Source organism: Chlamydotis macqueenii, chromosome 14 (assembly GCF_036417535.1).
Source record: "Chlamydotis macqueenii isolate bChlMac1 chromosome 14, bChlMac1.mat, whole genome shotgun sequence".
In the NCBI taxonomy this organism is placed as follows: domain Eukaryota; kingdom Metazoa; phylum Chordata; class Aves; order Otidiformes; family Otididae; genus Chlamydotis; species Chlamydotis macqueenii.
Genome location: NC_141569.1, coordinates 11,028,649 through 11,049,361, shown reverse-complemented (window position 1 = coordinate 11,049,361; position 20,713 = coordinate 11,028,649). Strand labels below are relative to the sequence as shown.

The following is a 20,713-nucleotide window of genomic DNA, read 5'->3' as shown; positions in this document are numbered from 1 at the left end:
TTAAAAAATAAGTTCAAAAGATCCTCCTTGAAAGATATTTTTCCTTCCTTGAATTATAATCCTTTATTAAAGTATACATGTTCTAGTTCAGAGCTGTTCTCTTGGATCTTGGCTTGCAATTCTGGCTCCAAGCGTGTTACAGACATAGAACTAAGTAAAAGAAACAGTAAAATGGTTATATATAACAAGCACTTGAACATAAGATAAGACGGATGATGCATCTGGTGAAACTTCCAGGATCGCGAAAACAGTTTTCAGACGAGGGGCAAATGAATTTGTGCTTAAAAGGCAATAAGATCTTCTATGGAATGAAGAAACGGCTGTTGCTACTACCATGAGGGTAGGAATCTACTTAGTTGCTTGAGGTTGTTGCTGGCAATAGAAACTTAACACCTTAAAAAGGTGCTTTTGTTAAATATAATGTATTTGCCTATTTAACTTACTACCTGATTTTATTCAGTTGAATAAAAGGTTTATCTTTGTGTGACTCATCTCACAGTACAGTGGATTCAGCTGCCAGGTGATGTAAACGGATGCAATTTCTTAAATGCAGTTTAAGGTCTAGTCTTCCTGTCAAACGGAGAGCCCTGTTTAAAGTCCAGAACGGTACCACACTTGCACTTGCAAGTTTGTCAAGTCCTCTCCAGGCAGCCTAGTGACACTTTTTTACCACAATTCTCTATTCTGTGCCAGGCAGGGAAACGGATGGTGTCAGACTGCTTTGTTGTTCTCAGTTAAATCAGACGGGGACTAGGTATTGTTTTTTGAAAGTCAAAAGCTACTTTAGTTGCTCAGTATTTTAATGGAGTCGGCTCCCGCCTGCATGGTCTAAGCTACATTTGGCAGCTTGTCAGATTTAGACAACCACTAATGATATGAAAGGGACAGCTTAGTTGAATTTAAGACCCTGTTTGTACTACATACTGCAAAGTGAGCTAACTTTATTTGCAGGTGACCCATCCAGGTTTTGTTATGATGTCAATTGTAATGAATATTGTTTCTAAGACAGTTTTCAGCACTGAGCTATTTGTATATTCATGAAAAATTATTTCTGGAAAAACATTACTCAAATTACAAATAAGCATGTATAGTCAAGTGCTGTTCTGTATAATTAGAGGAGTTTCCAGCTGAAAATAAAACGGGCTCTGACTGTATTTAATGAAACCACATAATGTTACTGGACATTAATATGTGGTTTGGACCACATTAGCCTTTTTAATGAATAATTCCAGTGATTCCTAACTCTGTATTATCAAGCTCAAACTTCTCAGCTTGGAAAAACATGGTTAAACTACTCACCCAAACCTCTTGTTCGCTATATCTGTTGCTGCATCTCAAGCTGCTAGGAGTTTGTAAACAAATACGCCCACTTCAACTATTCTATATTACTGATATGTAATATAATTATTACTTTGAGTATTTTCATGTTTATCACACTTGTTTTATTGGAATTAAGACTGTATGCTCTAGGAGGCAATGACCACTTGTTTCTTTTTGCAGTACCTTGCATGCATCTGAGAGTGTAACATTAAAGTAAGAATAAATGTAAAAGAAATACGTACCTTTTTTGAGGAAACAGTGCACAACACAGGGGTGTTGCAAACACAAGACTAGAGGAGACAAAAAATGGGTTTACAATATTTAGGGTGCTAAAAGAAAATTCAAACCCCTCAAGCATGGTGTTTTAGGCAGAAAGGGTTGGGTTTTTTTTGTTTTTTTTTTTAAATACAAAGTAAGGTAAAGTTCCATGAAGTGCTAAGTAACCTTTATTTCTCACTGCATTATATATACCTTATGAAATCATTTACCTACTATATAGCACTAAATGCATCCATACTATGCTTACAAATGTGTATGAAATGATCACTTTGATGTCCTTTCAGTGTTTTGCATTGGCATACATGACAACATAAAATGCTAGACAATAACAAATGAAACTCTCAATCAAATACTTCAAGAATTCACCAACCTACAGGATTAGATTCCAGTTATTTTTTATGGAGATGGCAGCCAAAGCTCAAGCTGCTACATGGCTTTTTTTTTTTTTTGCCCTTCTCTTCCTTTAGAATCATAGAATAGTTAGAGTTGGAAGGGACCTTCAACGGTCATCTAGTCCAACCCCCCTGCAAGGAGCAGGGACATCCCTGACTAGATCAGGTTGCTCAGAGCCTCATCCAGCCTGGCCTTGAACGATTCCAGGGATGGGGCCTCCACCACCTTTCTGGGCAACCTGTGCCAGTGCTCTACAACTCTCATTGTAAAACATTTTTTTCTCATATCTAATCTAAACCTACCTCCTTCTAATTTAAACCCATTACCCCTTGTTCTATCACAACAGGCCCTACTGAACAGCTTCTCCCCATCTTTCCTGTAGGCCCCCTTGAGGTACTGGAAGACTGCTATCAGGTCTCCCCGGAGCCTCCTCTTCTCCAGGCTGAACAGCCCCAACTCTCTCAGCCTGTCCTCATAGGAGAGGTGCTCCAGCCCTTTTATCATCTTTGTGGCCCTCCTCTGGACCCTTTCCAACTGGTCCATGTCCTTCTTGTGTTGGGGAGTCCAGAACTGGACACAGTACTCCAGGTGGGGTCTCACCAGGGCAGAGTAGAGGGGCAGAATCACCTCCCTCAACCTGCTGGCCATGCTCCTCTTGATGCAGCCCAGGATGCGGTTGGCCTTCTGGGCCGCAAGGGCGCATTGCCTGCTCATGTTGAACCTCTCGTCTACCAACACTCCCAGGTCTTTCTCCTCAGGGCTGCTCTCGATCCAATCCCCGCCCAGCCTGTATTTGTGCTTGGGATTGCCACGACCCAGATGCAGGACCTTGCACTTGGCCTGGTTGAACTTCATGAGGTTGGCACGGGCCCACCTCTCCAGCCTGTCCAGGTCCCTCTGGATGGCATCCCTCCCTTCCAGCGAGTCGACGGCACCACACAGCTTGGTGTCATCGGCGAACTTGCTGAGGGTGCACTCTATCCCACTGTCCATGTCGCCGACAAAGATGTTGAACAGGGCCGGGCCCAACACGGACCCCTGAGGGACGCCACTGGTGACCGGTCTCCACTTGGACATTGAGCCGTTGACCACCACTCTCTGAGTGCGGCCATCTCCCTCCCTCTGCTTTTCTTGGCAGCTTCTTCACTACTAAGGGTTTTTTTTTAAATGTGGGATTGTCAGTCACAGATATGGAAGTGAAGTAATTGCTGTAACCTCACTAAGTCTCACAACTTTTAAACCAAGTGCAAATATTGCTACTTCCTACAAGTATCTCTTAAAATAGCAGACATGACCCAAAGAACTCACTCACCAGAATCCAACTAATCCAACTTGAATGGGAGCACTCATCCAAGGAAATCTCTGTTAAAAATAAACAATGTAAAGTGAGTATGGTATCTTTTATCCCTGCCCCTTCCCACCTTCCTGGAACTCTTGTAAGAATCAGACTCCATCTAAAAGACTCCTGGACACGATGAAGGCATACCTTAAATCTGAGCTCCAATTTGAGAGCCCAATCCCTTTGAAAAGCAGTAAGAAAGTTCCCAGTGCTATCAATGTATGCTGTTATCCTGAGTGAGTCTCCCTTAGAAGCTACGATAGGTGGTTGATTGTTTTACTTACAACCTGATCCTGAGTATGCATGTGGGCCATTTCTTTGAGTCAGACTAGCCCACAGTAGCTACCAACACAGCCTAAGTTTGCAGTGGTGCTGCCACATCTGCTAAGGGAAGAGTGAATTTTGCCCAGGCATTCCTAAGAAGTTACGGGTCCTATCTCTTTGGTGACATCAAACGGTTTTAACTTGCAACTGGAGATTTACTTTGTGAGCAACAGCAGCTGCAGCCACCAACCATAAATAAGGGGGGTGTCAAAGAAAAATGGAAGTCTGCCTTTCTTAGTCCTTTCTCCTGCCTTATGATTTGCTTTGATGTGTACGAACTTGTCCCCGTAGCACCATCTAGTACCCTCCAGTTCTGCAAGAGTTCACCTTTTATTAAAGGAAAAAAAAAACCTGAGAAAGGAACACATAACCTATGGATGCATTTTTAGCATATTCCTCATTACTATAACTTTTGCAGAACTTGAACATATGCCAAGAAATATTATAGTTTAAATTATTTAGGAACCCACTCCCCTCCCCATGTTAGAATTTTAGTTTAAATTAATTACTAATGAAATAAAACCAGACCTGTTTAAGTGACACTGCTGTAATGGCCTTCTGTTGCTAAAGTGTCAGTAGCAATCAGTGTCTCCAATAAGCAGGACAGACACAACTGCTATGATAACAGGAAGTTGATTTTAAAACAAAACAGCTAATGAGTTAAAAATCACACATTACAGTGGGTGATGTCTTCAGCAAAGATGATATTTTTCTGCAAGAAGCATTTCTCAGGATGTAGAAGTTAGAGGGGAAATGGGTGAACGCAAGACCGGCAGTATTTGAGAGTAGAAATGATAAAACGAAATTTAGAAAGCTCAGTAGGACAAAGCTTGGTGCTAAGGAAGGTCACAGCAGCGTAAGAACCATGGAAAACAAGCCTGTGTAGACTAAACTTTTGCCACAGCCTGAAGGAGAAGAAATTATGTAGAAGATTGTTTCTCTCTTTTTTTTTTTTTTTTACCACTGGAGTCAATCTGTAATCCAGAAATGAGTGCAGGAAGAATCATGCAATTCAGTAATAACCTGCAACAATAGATAACAAATGGAAAAAGACAGCAATAGCAAGAAGGATAAGAGTGAAGGCAGAGATGCGTTCCTGTTCTGGCATTCCACTAAACGCATTCACTTGACTCTTAGCTGAGATAAGTTCATTCAAAAGGCTTTAAATTTTATACATTGGGAGAGTTCACGACGAGAGCTGGTGTGACTGACAGTGGAGGGGATGTAGGACAGTAGCACTGGTAAATATTGCACGTATTTGGGAATACAAGTCAAACTGTACTGCAGATGACTCCTGACTCTGAAGACAATTAAGGGAGAGCGATGCTACGCATTACGTTGTGAGTGTGGGACCTGAGATATGTAACAGAAAAGACCCAAATATGATTTTATAACCGGAAAGACTATTGGAGGGGCTCATGAGAGTAATAGATGGTTTCATGCCGTTATCAGAGTGGTCATTAACCTGAGAGACAGAGGTGTCTATTAGTACAGACAATATAAACAACATCTATTTCATACAGTGGAACATTTTTGCCAAGGTACTTGATCTGAGCTACAGCCTTTATTTTTCAAGAATCTTACCAGGCTGTGCTAATCAAGAAAGATGGTGAGGTAAAACTGTAACACTGGGAGGTCAACATTAAGAATTGGAGTTGCCCAGGAAACAATGTAAAACAATAAAGCAAAACTCAAATGCAGACTGTACATCCCTACAAAAAGATAAAATGAAGAAGTACAAGACAGCACAGGAATTTACTCTGTTAAGAGATCTACCATTTAATGCGGGAAGAAGGCAGTTCCCCATGAATTAGGATATAATTTCCAGATGTCTTTATGGCATCTTCAGCGGTTAGTGAAAACAGAGAACAAGGAGAAATGATAATTAAGCAAACAAAAGCCATAAGGAGAATCAGCTTTTTTCTGACTGCTTCCTTCCATTGTTGGATCTCCAAATCTGTCAGCTCTCCCAGGCTAGCTATGCTTATTTTCAAAAAAAGGAATAACTGAAATGACAGTTAACTAGGAATGCATGGGGGGACTCAAAGGCATAAAACATTCAAGAACAATGCTTTAAAAAAAAAAAAAAAGGCTCTGTATTCTACTTTTGTAACAGTTTTGAATACATATTCTAGTTGCAGACTAAGAGACTCCAAGGAACTTGTTTTAAGGATATACAAGGAAATTTCTGGAATCCACTTGAATGTTAATACAGTATATAAATCAGCAGAGAAACAGCAGCTGAAGAGGTAAGAGTAGTACTATAAATTAAAACTTATATGTTGATTGGAATTTTCAGAAGTTTCTGTGGAAAAAACAACTCATTTCCTTAGGAGGAAGGTTACCTGTAACTAAAATAAATCTATAAACGCTGCACCTCAGAGTAAGAATGTTTATGGATCTTTCTGCTGCAGCAGATAAAATAAGTTGGTTCTGCCTAATTATATAACCTCATAAAAAATTACTACACTGTGTAATTGCACAAAAGGCAGTCAAAGCCACTGCTGAAACCTATTGAAAAAGCACATGTATATATACAAAAAAATATTTTTTTTCACATAAAAAATAATTAGGTTGTCTTTGAAGCAGTAAGTATGCGCTTGTGTTCTAAAAACATTCTTAAGTAATTTTCTAGCAATAACTTTTGGGAATACTGTTAATTCATACTAAAGTTACCATCAGAATGTTCTCACACAAAACAATGTCAGAATATAGGGGATGCAGTGCTATATATCCTACATCTTATTTCATATACCAGAGGGTGACAGTCTGCTGTCACCGAGACCTGCATTCCAGAAGCATTTCTTTCTCTCTATCTTACTGCAGAACATCATTCTATTTTTTTCATTATTTCACAATCATTTGACTATTTTCTGGCCTTCTGTGTTGCTTAATAGGCTTTGGCAAGCATACAAGAATTATTTCTAAGAGTGATGGTGTGCAAAGCAAAGGCTACGGGAAATGAGTTAGTAAGCGTTGTGTGGATGGTGTTGGAGTACTGCAAATGGGATGGTGCTTCTGAAACCTCAAAAGAACATGCAGAAGCTGCTTGTTAAAAATGCAGCTCATTCCTTAATGGTTTTAATACTAATCTCTACCAAGTGTTATGACTGACTACCTGCAGAGCAGTGTTTCACCTGAACTCACAGTCTGTGAGGCTGAGGGGGAGGAACAGGTGAGCATAAACGGTCATGATGGTACCAAAGACCACTGAGTAGTCACTGAAGAAATCGCTCATTTTTGCTGATCTGAAAAATTCACAACACCCTTATATTGATTATACCACACAAAAGCAATATATATTTGTCTCCAAACCTTGAGAATTGTTGCAACTTCTTTACAAGTGTCATGTATTTGCCAGTTGAGCTGATAGCATTTGTGACATTTCTCCCACATCAAATACATTTAAAACAATCTTTGCTCTAAACCCATGAGGTTGTTTTTTAATTTAAACAAGGGCTAGTATTCCAGGTAATACATTCTCAAGAAGGTAACAGTATCACAAGATACTTTAAGCTACTCTGCAAATAGGGTATGGGCCAAAAGAAATCAGCAATTAAGAAGTAGCTAAATCAGTACAGGGCTCTTTATACTGCGGACAAACAGTGTATTTGGATGCACCGCAGTCTCACTTCTTTCAGGAGATATAAGCAGCACACACTGACTTTCACTCTAAAACTCAAATTCCACATTTCCTGTTCCTACTTTCTGAGCAATAGTGTTTTCTGTTAACCAGGCAGGGGAAAAAAAAGCAAAGCACTTCAGGGAAAAAAAGTTTTTAAAATTGGAAGACACTTGGGACCTCTTCCCAATGCGTCATTTAAATACACAGAAGCACTTTCAAATGGTGTATGTAACTGGGTAATCTAACTCTGCATAAGAAAAATGAAGGGGAGAAATAATAAGAAATATAATTTATATATTTTAGAAATATCGTAGATAAACAAAACCAGGCAACTTCCTCTGCTTGTCTTCCCAGTCCCCACCCAAACAACTTTTCCAAGGGAGGGTCTGGAAGCTCAGAGCACATTTTCTTTTCCTAACTTTTTATAACAGGAAGGACACTCTTGTTTCCAGCTTGTTGGGTGGGTTTCTCAGGCAGAGACTTTGCCTGCAGCTACACATGTAAGTAAATCAGTGATATCGGCTGGTGAAGATTAAACTCCCTTTATTGGCAAAGAATTATAGAGTTCCCCATCTGAATATTATTTTACTTGTGTTAGACAACCTTATAATTAATTCCACTACTGTTCTTTATCCTCTCATGCACACATAGTGTATAATGTTGATTTAGTTTCTACATTTACTAAGAGCAGGTGTTTGACTTCACACACAAACAGAACATAAGAAATGTGTAACCTTTCATGAAGCATGCCTATTCTATGCCTATTGCTCATCCAGTAGATTTTAAAGGGTCATTTTCAAAAGATATTTTTATCGTCATTGTTATTTACAAAGTCAAATTGCTACTACAGCAGCTAAGCAAAGCCTCCTTATTGATATCCTGAGAAAAAAGCACTACAAAATTTTAAAATATTTTTCTGATAAACTGTATTCCAAGTCTTGGTACAAGGAAAGTTTATTTATGAGGAGGAACTCTGCATTTTAAGAGCAATTATAAACAAAAAACAACACCAAAAGTTAATATTTTCTTATTGTTATTTTGCACTGTGATAAAAAGAACCAAGCTATCTCTAAGAAAGGTATAAAGGAAGCAATAGCTGTAAAGCAAGCCCTACAGTGATGTCCCCCCAGAGTGGAGGCGCATTTGGGCGGCAAATGTGACGACTTAGAAAGTATTTTAAATTCATGGAAATATTAACTCAGGATATGAAATACATATCTGTAGGTTATCTAAGACTAACCTTTAAAAAGGCTCTCTTTTCCAATGTATTCATTATGAATGGAGGAATTGCTGCAAATTAGAAAAAAAAAAAAAGCATTAAACTTAGAGAAAAAGGCACTTGGTTTTCATTTTCTGCTAAGATAGACTAATACCATAATACAATTTTCACAGCCTTTTGTCATTAACTGAGCTTTCATTTCACACTGCCAATTCAAGATACTGAATTGGTATTTACAGAGGTAAATTCTCCCAATAAGCAAAACTTATAATTTCACACATGACTAAACCTGAGCTCAGTAACTTGGCACTGGTCAAAGCACCTACTCTTCACTAACTCCACTCAAGCAGGATTTGCTACCATTACTTCGCTATCTTTATCTTTGCTGCAGAAGCATCCCAGGAGCTTTTCTGCTGCACTTCAGAGCAACACACTGTGGATGTTTTCACAGTAAGAAATGCACATTTCTTTGTGGAACTTCTTAAGAGACATGTAAATGCTGCCTGCGTAACTGCAAGGTAATTTGGCCTCTGAGAAAAATCACTTATATAGAATTTAAGTTCTCTCTCACATTAGGAATTGATAATCAGGAGCTGTACATGACTGTGGATATTCTTACCCATGCCTGGAGCAGCCATAAGAATCCTTGATATAACCACCTGGGTAATTGCCTGCTGAGCTGCTTTTGTTGATTCACCCAGTCTGTTTCCATTCTCATCCGTGATGGGGATTCCAAACTTGAGTTCCCTGTTGAAAAAGGAGGTAAAAATAAAACAGTATGCATGCAGTTATCCACCTTTTTTTTTGTCACCTTATCTTTCTCCCCTTAAAATTGCCAATTAAAAGAATTAAGGTTTTTATTTTATTTTCAAGTTAGCCTGTTTGTAACACTCTTTGGCAAAAAAAAAAAATTCAAAAGGCAGTGAAAAACTCAGGGAAATATATGGTGAAAAGTAAACAACTGCATATTTGTAACAGCAATCTGCCACTTGAGCCTGCTTACATGCATTCCAAGGGGGAAGAAAGGAGATCTGTTATTTCTGTAGTCCACATAAGGGAAAGGTTCCTTCAAAAAGCAATTCAGAGAAATTGAATTGCTGGACTGCTCTGGAAGTAGTCTGTCCTTTCCCACAGACAACACAGGGAATATGAGAAGATTAATTTAACTGAACTAAAACATAAGTCTTTGTGAAAATTCCCCTCTGGCATTCTAGTCTGAGTTTTCATTTCAACCAGTAAGAACATATTTGAAAGTATACAAGTATGCATACAGCAAAATACAGTTCTGTAACTGTATTATTCAAGTGCAGGATTCGGTGTTAAACTCACATCCTGGGGAAAACTTCTGGGGGAGTGAGAAGCAGCCAGAAGGGCAGATATACTGAGGACAGCCCATCTTTTATAAGAGATAAAATACTACCATGGATTGAACCTCATTTAAATACAAACTTTAAATATTCCCTTTTTTTTTGCAACAAATCTCATGTTTATAAGAGAACGCTTTTCATTTGCTTTTATCCACTTCTATTCTTAGTCCTAGTCACATCAGAATACACGTGAAATTTTATTTCTGAGAAAGTGCAGAGTTTTGTCATCTCAGATGATTAAACAGAACTGCAGAGCCTGACTTCTATGACTAACTTCTGTATGTGGGATTTGAAGCAACGTTTTTGAAATGATTTTATTTTTCCAAAGTGGAGTTTGTATTTAAAGAGTCTGTGCGATCAAGTCTTGAAGGACCAGTACTTGGTTTCTGAGATCTAAGACTGAAGAACCCTATGGATATTTATCTGAAGAGAGTGAGGATGTTCTATTCTATACCTGTCACAATCAATCCATCAAAACAAGATCATGCATGAGGTTTTTGCAAGGTTCTGAACCAAGGTAAAGATATATAATGTGCTTTATTTAGTAACTTGCTGATCTAAAAACTTAGTAACATCCTTTCTTCTAGAATGAGTGATCTTTGTTCTTTTTCCTACCTTTGTCTCATTAGTGGAATATTAATGCAGTTAGCAGCAGCAACAGCAGCAAAAGGAACAAACCGTCCTATAAGAGGTGAGACATGCTGTAAAAAATAGAGAAGGAAAAAAAAAAGAGAAAAAAAAAGAAAAAAATTACATAATAATTTTCTTTCCCAAAGGTCATATTAAAATGCTTCATGTGCTAATCATAGAATAGACTTATTTCCTTTAAATTAAAGTTCAGTGAGAACTCACTGGTGGGGCAGAGGTAAAACAACAAACAAACAAGACACAAGTCACACATACTGCTCTCAGAGTGAGCAATGGCAGGAGACTGGCAAAACTGATCTTAACTTAGTAGCATCACTGCAGAGAAGCATCAGCTTCTGAGCATGCCCGTCAGCCCAGGGGCAACACTACACAGACCTTAACTTCACCATCTCCACTGGCAGGGTCACAGCCAGCATCATCCGAACCAGCTGCTTTGCATCCAAGGGCACTGGCTGTGGAGGCCATTCGTCTCGTCAATGTCTTGTATAATCTGAATTACTCTGAGTCTCTCAAATAACTTCTCAATGCTATACCACTCCCAGTACATTAAAGCATAAGCAGATGGGTACAAAATAGATTTTTATTCTTTTTTTTTTTTTTTTCCCTTTGGTAAAGGACCTTTCTTTCCTCACTGTGCTGTGCATTTATTTAAAGAATTTGAGTGTTCTGCTTTTAAGAGCGGCACCTCCTTACAAGCTCTTCAGCCAGTCTAGAGCAGGCATCCACATTTGCAGAAGTGATGCTGCACCTTAAAAACACACCCACACAGTTTATGGGATAATGAGTCCACATTGTTGTAACTACACACCCAGTCCAATTAACTTTCCAATGACATGTAAAAAAGAAACTGCAAAAATGGCACCTTTTTAGATACAGTTTGTATTGGCAAAACACAAGGCTGTCTGATATACAGATAAGGAGGACAGACTGTTTGAAATACCTATAAAACCATCTGCATGGGGCAAAAATAAGGTTGGGATCTCAAGAAGGGAGCTGCCAACAGCCATTAGAACTCCATACTGGGAGCTGTGGCTCCGATACACAGGAGGAGAAATGAGCTGTTAGCATCTCATAGAACACAAAAGTCTAGTTAAGAATGGGAAAAAATAGCAGCAATACCTTTGTTAGTGCATTAAGTCCTAAAGCTGTTGCGACAGCACCTGTGGTAGCAGAAACATAGGCTGTTCCCAGCTGGCTAAAACAAAAATAAAAGTGTTTGCACATGCACAACAACTACATTTATGTCACTTTTAAAAATAATTACATTTTACACATGTAGTTATGCCACCCCCCAAAAATTAAGAAGTAGACCTTTCTGTGACACTGCAGTAAGATGTGGATGGAAGATTCAAACAGGACCTTAAATTAAACACTTTTCTTCCGCTAGCAGTAAAAATTGCATGCAAGCAACATTTTAACATTGAATCAGGTTCTGCTGGTTCTGCATTGCTATCTGCCCAGCATTTTCTCATGTGTCTGAATGAACACCTTGAAGGATTTAGTTCTGTATTTAATTTCTTAGTTACTTAAACTAATAAAATCAGTTTGGATTTCTAAGGCCATGTCTACAACAGTAATTAAAATCAACTGTACCAAAACCCACACATGCAGACCAGCTATGCTGCAAACACCCAAACCCAACCCACTCTGCCCTAAAACACACTTTACATACTTCCCAGCTAGCAGGTGTCTGTGTATCCTCGAATCCACTGCTGTGTCCCGGACATCTACAAGCAAGTCAGCCTCAAAACCAGAAGTCAAGCACTGCAATTCCAGTCTCCTATTCATGATTTCTAGCTTTCTGCATCTATTTAGTCTCTCTCTTTGCCTTCAAGTAGAAACAAGTACTGTGCAGACCAGTTCCTTGAAGGGTCCTCTTTTTGTAAATAAGAACACAGTGCGGTGTGTGCTACACTGCAGGGCACTGAGAAGATGACACAGAGAGAGACACCTGAAGGTCCACACAAAATATTAACTTAGAAATATCCTGGTATAACACTAAACTGATAAAGCACTTTAAAATGGTAGTCTGAACAACGCAACACAGACTCCTATTAAATCCTACGCTGTTAAGTGCTTATGATCAAGGTGCTTAGGCTTATCTTTAATGGCAAAAACGGAGTTCTCAACTCCATCATTCTCAGGCTTCTCATCTACACATACCAAATCAATAATAAGCATGGATGAAAAAACTTATCCCTCTGTCACCTCAAACTTTAAGGCCCAACCATGTTCCAGTACATCAGAGAGCAATTTATAAACACATCAGAGGTATCTGGTTCAGTGTCTGACCTTACAGTAATTGGGGCATCACCGCTCCTGTTTGTGTAATTTACTATAGCATTGAAGGACTGGTTAATCCACTGCCAGAAAACTACCGCTGGTGTCGTTCTTGAAAAGAGAAACAATTATTAAAAATACAGTTGAATCAACAGCAAGTCCAAAACAGCAAGTGCAAGCAGCAATCATGAAGAGGTTCTTGTTTATCTGACTGAAACAATACAGTCAATGAGAAATGGGCTTAATAATGACAGTACAAGCTACTCCTAAGAACAGCATTTAAATGCATTGTAATTAAATAGCAATGTTCACTTGTGACAAAGGTTTGTTGTAACAACAAAAGCATTATAGCAAACCTCTTCATGAAAAACACACAGAGAAATACAAAACCCTCTAATTTCTAGAATACTTTTCCAGAGTTGTTATTCCTTTACAGTCTGCTAGTCCTCTTTGGAAGCTGCACAAGTGACTGTGAATTTTAGGAGGCAAGGTTTATGTTCTCAGTCTTCAAAAAGCTAATATGATGTAATTGTTTTAATAAATCCCTGTGACATTAAAACTTTCAGTCACATGTAGAACCGGATAAAAAGACACTTAACCCAAAACGAAAAATTATTTTCATAAAAATATCTGCATGTTTAAGAAGTAGAGGTACAGCACAGAAATTAATCTGGTTCAGTACAGCATGAACCAGATGACCAGTCATCAAAAAATAAAAGAGCTCCAAGGAATCCTCATTAATTATGTCCGTACCAGTAGGCAGATACCTTAGGACAAAAAGGTGCTAACTTGTGAGCACGAGTGGGAAGCAGCGAAAAAAATACATTCTGTACAACTTGCAGAGTCCCCATTTAACAAGCTAATGTGGTCCCTGTTAAACTGCAGCTATAATAATTTTACAAATGGATAAGCTGATAAGTAACAGAAGTGACAGTCAATTTGTTGGGGCTGTCTTGTGGAGGGATGAATGCTTTTGCTCTCAAACTAGCAGTACATCTAAACAATGGGACAAACTTAAGAAAAATAAATCCATTAAGGACCATTAAATAAGTTCCTGATCCACAAATAGTTGGAGGCTAGGAGTGTATACCAGGGGAAAAGTGTTTCTTTGTGTACTCAGGACCACAAACTCTGCCCCCAGTGGAGAATCACAGAATAGTAGAATGGTTTGGGTTGGAAGGGACCTTAAAGATCCTGTAGTTTCAACCCTCCTACCCTGGGCAGGGACACCAGACCAGGTCACTCAAACTCCCATCCAGCCTGGCCTTGAACACTTCCAGGGATGAGGGATCCACAATTTCTCTGTGCAACCTGTTCCACTGCCTCACCACCCTCACAGTGAAGAACTTCTTCCTAATATCTACTCTACATCTATCTTCTTTCAGTTTAAAGCCATTACCACTGAAGGTTCTGCTCCACCAGAACTTCAGTCAGGGGAACCAGGCCACCAAAAAGAACAGTTCCTACTGAAAACTATTTCCTGATCATTTAAATAACTTTTCACGGGACTTTAAAGCTTATACTTAATTAAAGGCAGTAATGGTAACAGGACTGTGGTTCTTATTAGAGAGCTGATATGGAAATTAACAGCACTAAAGAAAAAGCAGTAGTTGTACCAATTATACTGTAACAGGCAGCAAAGCAAAGAGGAGATGCTAGAGTAAAAGACATGACTATCAGGGGGCTTTGGTTCTGAAATGGGAAGATATGTTATTTCTTTAAATTGCAAAAATCTTTATTCAGGAGATTTGCAAGTATATTCTCATTCCCTCTGGTTTCCAGTATCTGAATGAGATGCCAAAGTAACAGTGACAAACCAGCTGGATTTTCTCCATCACTACTGCTCTTCTTCCTCCATTCTTCCTGTCCATGTGCAACTCTTTCCTGACTCATCTATCAGAAGTCAAATGAAGTATGTGATCAGGAAAAGCCTGCATGGATTCACCAAGGTCAAATCGTGCCTGACAAACCTGATCGCCTTCTACACAAAGGAACCTGCTTGGCTGATGTGAGGTGAACGGTGGACATTGTGAATAAAACCATCAGTACAGCTGCATTCAGCAGGGGAACCATATCGAAAGCCTTGGAAAATTACAGGTAGACATTCTCAACTGTTTTTTAAACACACACATACATATGCACCATTCGAAGTGGCTGTGCCTTTCTAGAGTGTGAGTCAAGAATTCGTAAAAATCTCAGCGTCTAAAACGCTATGGTTACTTCCTCTGACCCTCCCACCAGTTCTTGCTAACAAAGCATCGTGTCACAAAAATATTTCTAACATGGAGTCTACCAACAGATCATACTGGCTTCTGCTGTGGACTTCACTGTGTTGGTGAGTCAAGAACTACTGAGAAAATGAAAGGATCAAACATGAGCTGGAGAAACTCTATGACTGATGGACTGAAGTATACTGAGTATTCACTTGGCAGACAGAACACCCTACACGGCAGATCTCTAAGGTTAGAAATTCCCAGGTATCTCCTCTTTGTCCTCCACACAACTCTCCTACAAGGATGGGATTTTGGAACATTCAACTTTCCCAGTTTGAGGAAAAGTGGGATGGTGAAGGCGAGGGGCTAAGGGATTATATCAAACTACTTCTTAGAGGAAACCATTGATCAGTGTGAGGGAATGCAGAGAGAGAAGAGAAAAGGAAGCAAAGTTTTACATTTTAAAATATTTATTATAAATCTTCTAAAATGTTCTTTTGACAATAACATTGATTTTCACTTATCTAATTTGTAGGCATATGTTTCATGTGTTATATTGCCATCACTTACCTATAAAAGGTCATCATACAACCTGTGATAGTCATGTTCATGGGTACCTGAGCTGACATTCGGCCAATCAAGACCATCTTTTCACCAGTGTCCGGGTGAAAGGCTGAATCATAGATGTATTTTGCTCTCCACAAGTCATCTTCTGTCAAGCCAGGTGCCACGATGCCTTGTCTTGGGACAAGTTAAAATACAAAACAAGACAACATCCAAAAGCATAACTGTTAGAAAATCCTGCAACCTCCAGTGACAAATGTGGTATGAGAGAATTTTGAGATGCTAATTAAGTTAATTTGACTAGTTGATTAACATAGTTGGTTAACTAAGTTAATCTAGTCTCACAGTTAGCTTGTAGATGTTCAGCTTTTAAGTGAACTGGTGAAATAAAAAGAATGAGAACCCCCAGCAGGGGTTATGTTGGCTGAGTTGATATATCCAGCACTAAATTTCTATTTACTCAAACCTGTACTAGATTTTAGAGCTAAAACATAGAGCTAAAATCTCTGGAGTCATTAGCATGAAACTTTGAAAATTTACTTTGCAAGTATTTAAGAAACTGCTTGCTCCAAACAATATAACACATAAAAGGAAGTTTTAAATTCTGTTGTCATATTAACAGTTTTTGGAATTAGACAGTTCTGCATTTCAGAATACTTAATAGGCGTTCTCAGATGACATAATTTCCCCATTCATCAGCAAATTTGTTTTTAAAAAAAAAAAAGTGTTTCAAGCTCGGAAATAAAAAGACAGAGTGGTGCAATGAATATAGTGTTTAAAATATTTCCTTTTAAATTTATAACCATGTACTTGTTATTGATGTGGACTTTTTGGGGCCAGCGGTAAAAGTGATCAATGCCATACCTGTAATCATGCACAATTTTTCTTGCATTTTCCAGTTGGGTATCAGATAACAAAATATTCCGAGGGTCTGTTACAGTAAAGAAGTGACTGGCTCGTCCAACAAAAGTGCTTTGATCCCATCGGGGCTCCTTGATATTGATATTTAGTGGTATATCTGCTGACATCTTCAAAAGTTCTGTGAAGAAAACACAAAAATTTGCAATTCAGAATTCTGGTTATTTCATAATATATCTGTAACCTGCAAGATGAAAAGTGGTTGTGCTTAGAGTAAAAATCAGAGAAGAAACACTAAAAAACCTGCAGAACTGAGCTTTAAAGGAGCAAGTACTTATTTAGAAAGCAGATGATGTCAGATGTCACCACGGGTTTTAATGAGGTTGGTATTGATAGCAGTAAAAAAGCAGGAACTTAGTTAAATGTCTACAGAAATGTTTCTGTGCCTGTTTCCCCAAGACATTTTTACATTACATCTGTAAGAGTACGAGTATCTGATTATGAGGCAGAGGTACATCATATACATATACAAATACCTGAGGATGAGGCAGATGCAAAGGAAGTATAGAAATTTATTAATAAGCAGTTGTACTAAATAACAATATGTGAATCAGAAGGGTGCTTTATTTCAATGATCAATTAGTGTTTGCTGCAAACACTGTCTTGAAGGGAAGGAGAAAGGAAGTATTCAAGAGATGCCTGAAGAGCCGCTATAAAGTGTGGTGACAGAAGAAATATTTAGTAAAATGCAGTTAACTTCTCTGGCATAGCAAAACAAACCAAATATTAGGAACACAAACCCAACAATTTCTTTCAATAAATGTTGTTTGTCTAAATCCATGTTTTAACAAAACAAAGATTACATAATGCAACAATTTGCCATGTTATGAACACATGACCACATCTCCTAATGATACTTCAAAGATGGTTAAAGAACTACAATGAAGGGCACTGAACTAACACAGTTGTGCATTTATGGGGCCTAAAGCCCAGAAAATTAAAAATTACTTCAGAATGAGTAAGTTTATTTCAACATGTAATGAAAGAAGGACAGTCCCTGCATAGTACAAGCTGTAAGAAATTTAACTTTCTTAAGAGAAATTTCTACAACATATTCAATAGCCAGTTTTTTTTTTTAAAAAAGTAATTCAAATGACTGAAGTAAATTGGATCTATAGAAATACAAATGATATCACATACCATTTTATCTGTTTTAATAGGAAAAACATCATCATTATGAAGACAACTGATAGATATGGTGTAAGCTGCCACTGAAGAGTATTTTCATCTCTCACTATGAAGTTGTCTGAGACATTTTGGTCAATTTGATGAAACTTATATGATGTAGAACACCCCCCCCCCCCCCGCAAAATAAAGTAATTAATGTAAATGTCTCCATCATAAAGAAAAGGTGAACTTCATGGGAAAAAAAAAAAGAAGAGGCCATTCATGAAATCTGAAGAAGCTATTGTCCATCTCTGAAATGTAATTATGATTCTTCTCCTCTACCTCAAGTGGAAAAACTTGGAAGTCTTTGGAAAAGTAAACTTCTACAGAAACAAAAGCTTAACTCTCCCTGTCTATCATAATAGCCCTAAATGGGTTGCTTTAAGCAACAGGGAAGAGGAGAAAACTAATAAATATTTAGAAGACACAAGGGAACAACATTTCTAGGAAAAACAAACAACAAGAAAAGAAATAGACTAGTCTGTTCTTGAAAGGCAGCTAAATCAGCTCAGCTGTATAAGAAGGAGATTACACACCTTCGTAATATCCCTCATGGGAACCATGAAATCAACTTTGTCAACAGATGAGGACTGTGCAAAAATGATTCTGCCTTGAACCATTTATCAGTCAGAACTTCTCTCAGAGTAGGAATTATTCAGGGAAAATATGATGTTCCCTGCGTTTACCTAGATGTAACATTTTTACACTTATGCAATAGTACAAGCACGACTCTTATTTAGCACTTTTATGTTTGTTATTATCACTGTGATTCAATTGCAGTGAAAGCCTAGTGGCCACATACTATTTTATGGTGTACCATACTTATATTTCAGGAAATAGTTGGTTTTCTGATATAGCATCTGCCAGGAAGAACCACTGATGACATTCAGATTGTTCAAATTCTTCCCAATGTTACATGTGCTCATCATATCAACAGAAACTGTACACATGAGCACAGCAGCACTGAGCGCCAGACGTGATTGTAAAGCTGTAAAGATAAGGTAGCAAGAATGCTGAATAACGGCATGGCAAATGAAGATAAGCAATGTTTAAAGAGGATATGGCAAGTACATTCTGCTCAGCACGCGGTAATGAAGAAAGCAATGTAACCTACTGCCAGTACACCAAACTTTGAGAACACAGGATGGATTAAATAAATAATAACGAAGCGTTGTCCTTCACAACCACAGCGTGATTAACAGCTGAATGATGAAAATGTTATATCTCAGCTAGTATTGCTAAATAATTCTGTTAGAAATTTATTAGAAAATCCTGATTTGTTGCCACACAATAAAAACCTCCTTCCTTTCGTACATTGACTGGTGATTATACAAAGTTTCTTTAAGTTAAATAATCAGTTTCTATTTAAAAAACAAAGGAGTTTGCTTTCATCAAATGAAAAAGCAAAACAAAGCATTTAGAACATTTATGTATTAGCTTTATGTTTAGCCTGTATTACTTGCAACAGGATAGTGAAAAAACAAAAGCATTAACCAAGAGTCCACCAGACTCAAGCTCTTCCTTGAATGAATAATCTGCAATTCTACAGAACAGATCTTATTATTGAATTTTACACAAAGTAAATACATTTGGTTAAAAATCACACAAAAATTATAGCTACACAGATACTTCTGATTCCCGCTCTCTAAATTTTCCTGACATCAGGAGAAAGTCCGAGTTGTACTGGCAAAGCAGAGCTGTTTGTAGAGAGCAACTGTGTAAAACCAAGCTGTGTTTCTACAGATATTGCTCAATTCTGGATAATCACAAACTGACAGCGCAGGCTGCAGGCAGCACACCAGCAGGATTGCTTTTGCTTTTTCCTTATAAACTGTAGTAAGAGCTTCCCAGACAAGTTTAAAATTCCCAGTTTCTACTCCAAGTCATCGTCTGCAAAGTTGTTTCAAAGACTCTAAAATCAGCACAAACTCTCACAGCTTTTATTGCAATAATTAACACCCCCCAGCTATTCGACAAAAATAATAAATTATTCTGAATGCTTGGATGAAGGAAAGCACACTGAAGTATCCCCAGAACATGATACTGTTAAAAACATGTGACCATCTGAAATCACAAGGCCAGGTTTTTCTATACATTTAGAAGTGTTACCAGCTTTTCATCACTGTTAAGTAGCATCCTTCTCCCCACACACAGGTAAAAGAAACAGACAATTAAATAACATAACTTAGCTCAAGATCACAAGTAAAGTCAGAAATGACGGCAGAACCCAGACCTCCTGACTATGAACCTGTGCTCTAAGTACTGCTTAAACGGCAAGACACAAGTTATTATTTCACAAAAGTAACAACGAGAGACGGAAAGGCGCTGGGTAAGCAGAGAACCCATCCCTCACTTCCAGTTGAATATTCTTGTCCTTTTATTCCACATTCCTGTTTGCTGTAAGCTCTTCCACAGTTACGAAACGGTTTAAAAACACCACAATGCAGAGACACCTGTGGATCAGTAGGATTATTTTCATGGGATACATTTCTCACCAGGGATGTTGCAGAATGAACACACATCATGGAAATGAAAAAATACTCCGGATGGGCTTGGAGAACAGAGTTCTCATGCATAGCACCTGAACAGAAATGCTCCTTAGGTTTTCTTTTCCCTTTCTCGGTACTATACCATTAAAGCCATCCTCCTGTGAACAGTTATGTATTGTGAAAAATTAGGCCATCTTCTGGTCTAAAATGGTAACAGCTGGTTTTGCAAAGCAGTACCTACGAAAGTAGGGTGAACTCATTTATTCAAAAATTAATTTCCACTAAAAAAAAAGTTAAAAACTCTGCACATGAGGGATGGTAAATCGTCCTATGAATGCTTCCCTAGTCGTATATTATTTGTGGGCAAGTCCAAGTTTCAGTATTTTTATAATTAAATTATCAGTTTCATTAAGAAAGATTAAAACTGCTTAGGATAGCTTATGTTAATTTATTTAAAGCTGTCTAATGAATGCTTAATAAAGCAGTCCATAAATAGAAGCTCTTTTCTTCCTTTTCCTTCTGATCAGCAACTGATGAAAATTTGCTTCATATATACTACTGAGTTGTC

The 20,713-nt window shown here is 38.2% G+C and overlaps 1 protein-coding gene across 5 annotated transcripts in view; it reads right to left on the bottom strand.

The window, feature by feature from the left end:
* Positions 1-27: 27 nt before the first annotated feature.
* The window catches only part of SFXN1 (sideroflexin 1), a 40,125-nt gene continuing 19,439 nt past the window's right edge, over positions 28-20,713 (bottom strand). For 4 of the 5 annotated variants that reach the window (XM_086758723.1, XM_086758725.1, XM_086758724.1 and 1 more), the window contains 10 exons: positions 16,436-16,610; positions 15,578-15,748; positions 12,807-12,905; positions 11,634-11,709; positions 10,482-10,567; positions 9,119-9,246; positions 8,521-8,570; positions 3,305-3,354; positions 1,563-1,610; positions 28-150 (listed from right to left, as the gene is read on the bottom strand). In XM_086758723.1, the coding sequence (XP_086614849.1) occupies positions 54-150; positions 1,563-1,610; positions 3,305-3,354; positions 8,521-8,570; positions 9,119-9,246; positions 10,482-10,567; positions 11,634-11,709; positions 12,807-12,905; positions 15,578-15,748; positions 16,436-16,599 (969 nt within the window). In that variant the 5' untranslated portion in view covers positions 16,600-16,610 and the 3' untranslated portion in view covers positions 28-53. Of the gene's footprint in view, positions 151-1,562; positions 1,611-3,304; positions 3,355-4,183; positions 4,863-4,894; positions 6,904-8,520; positions 8,571-9,118; positions 9,247-10,481; positions 10,568-11,633; positions 11,710-12,806; positions 12,906-15,577; positions 15,749-16,435; positions 16,611-20,713 lie in introns of all 5 variants that reach the window. The other variant, XR_015260094.1, reaches the window with a different exon arrangement.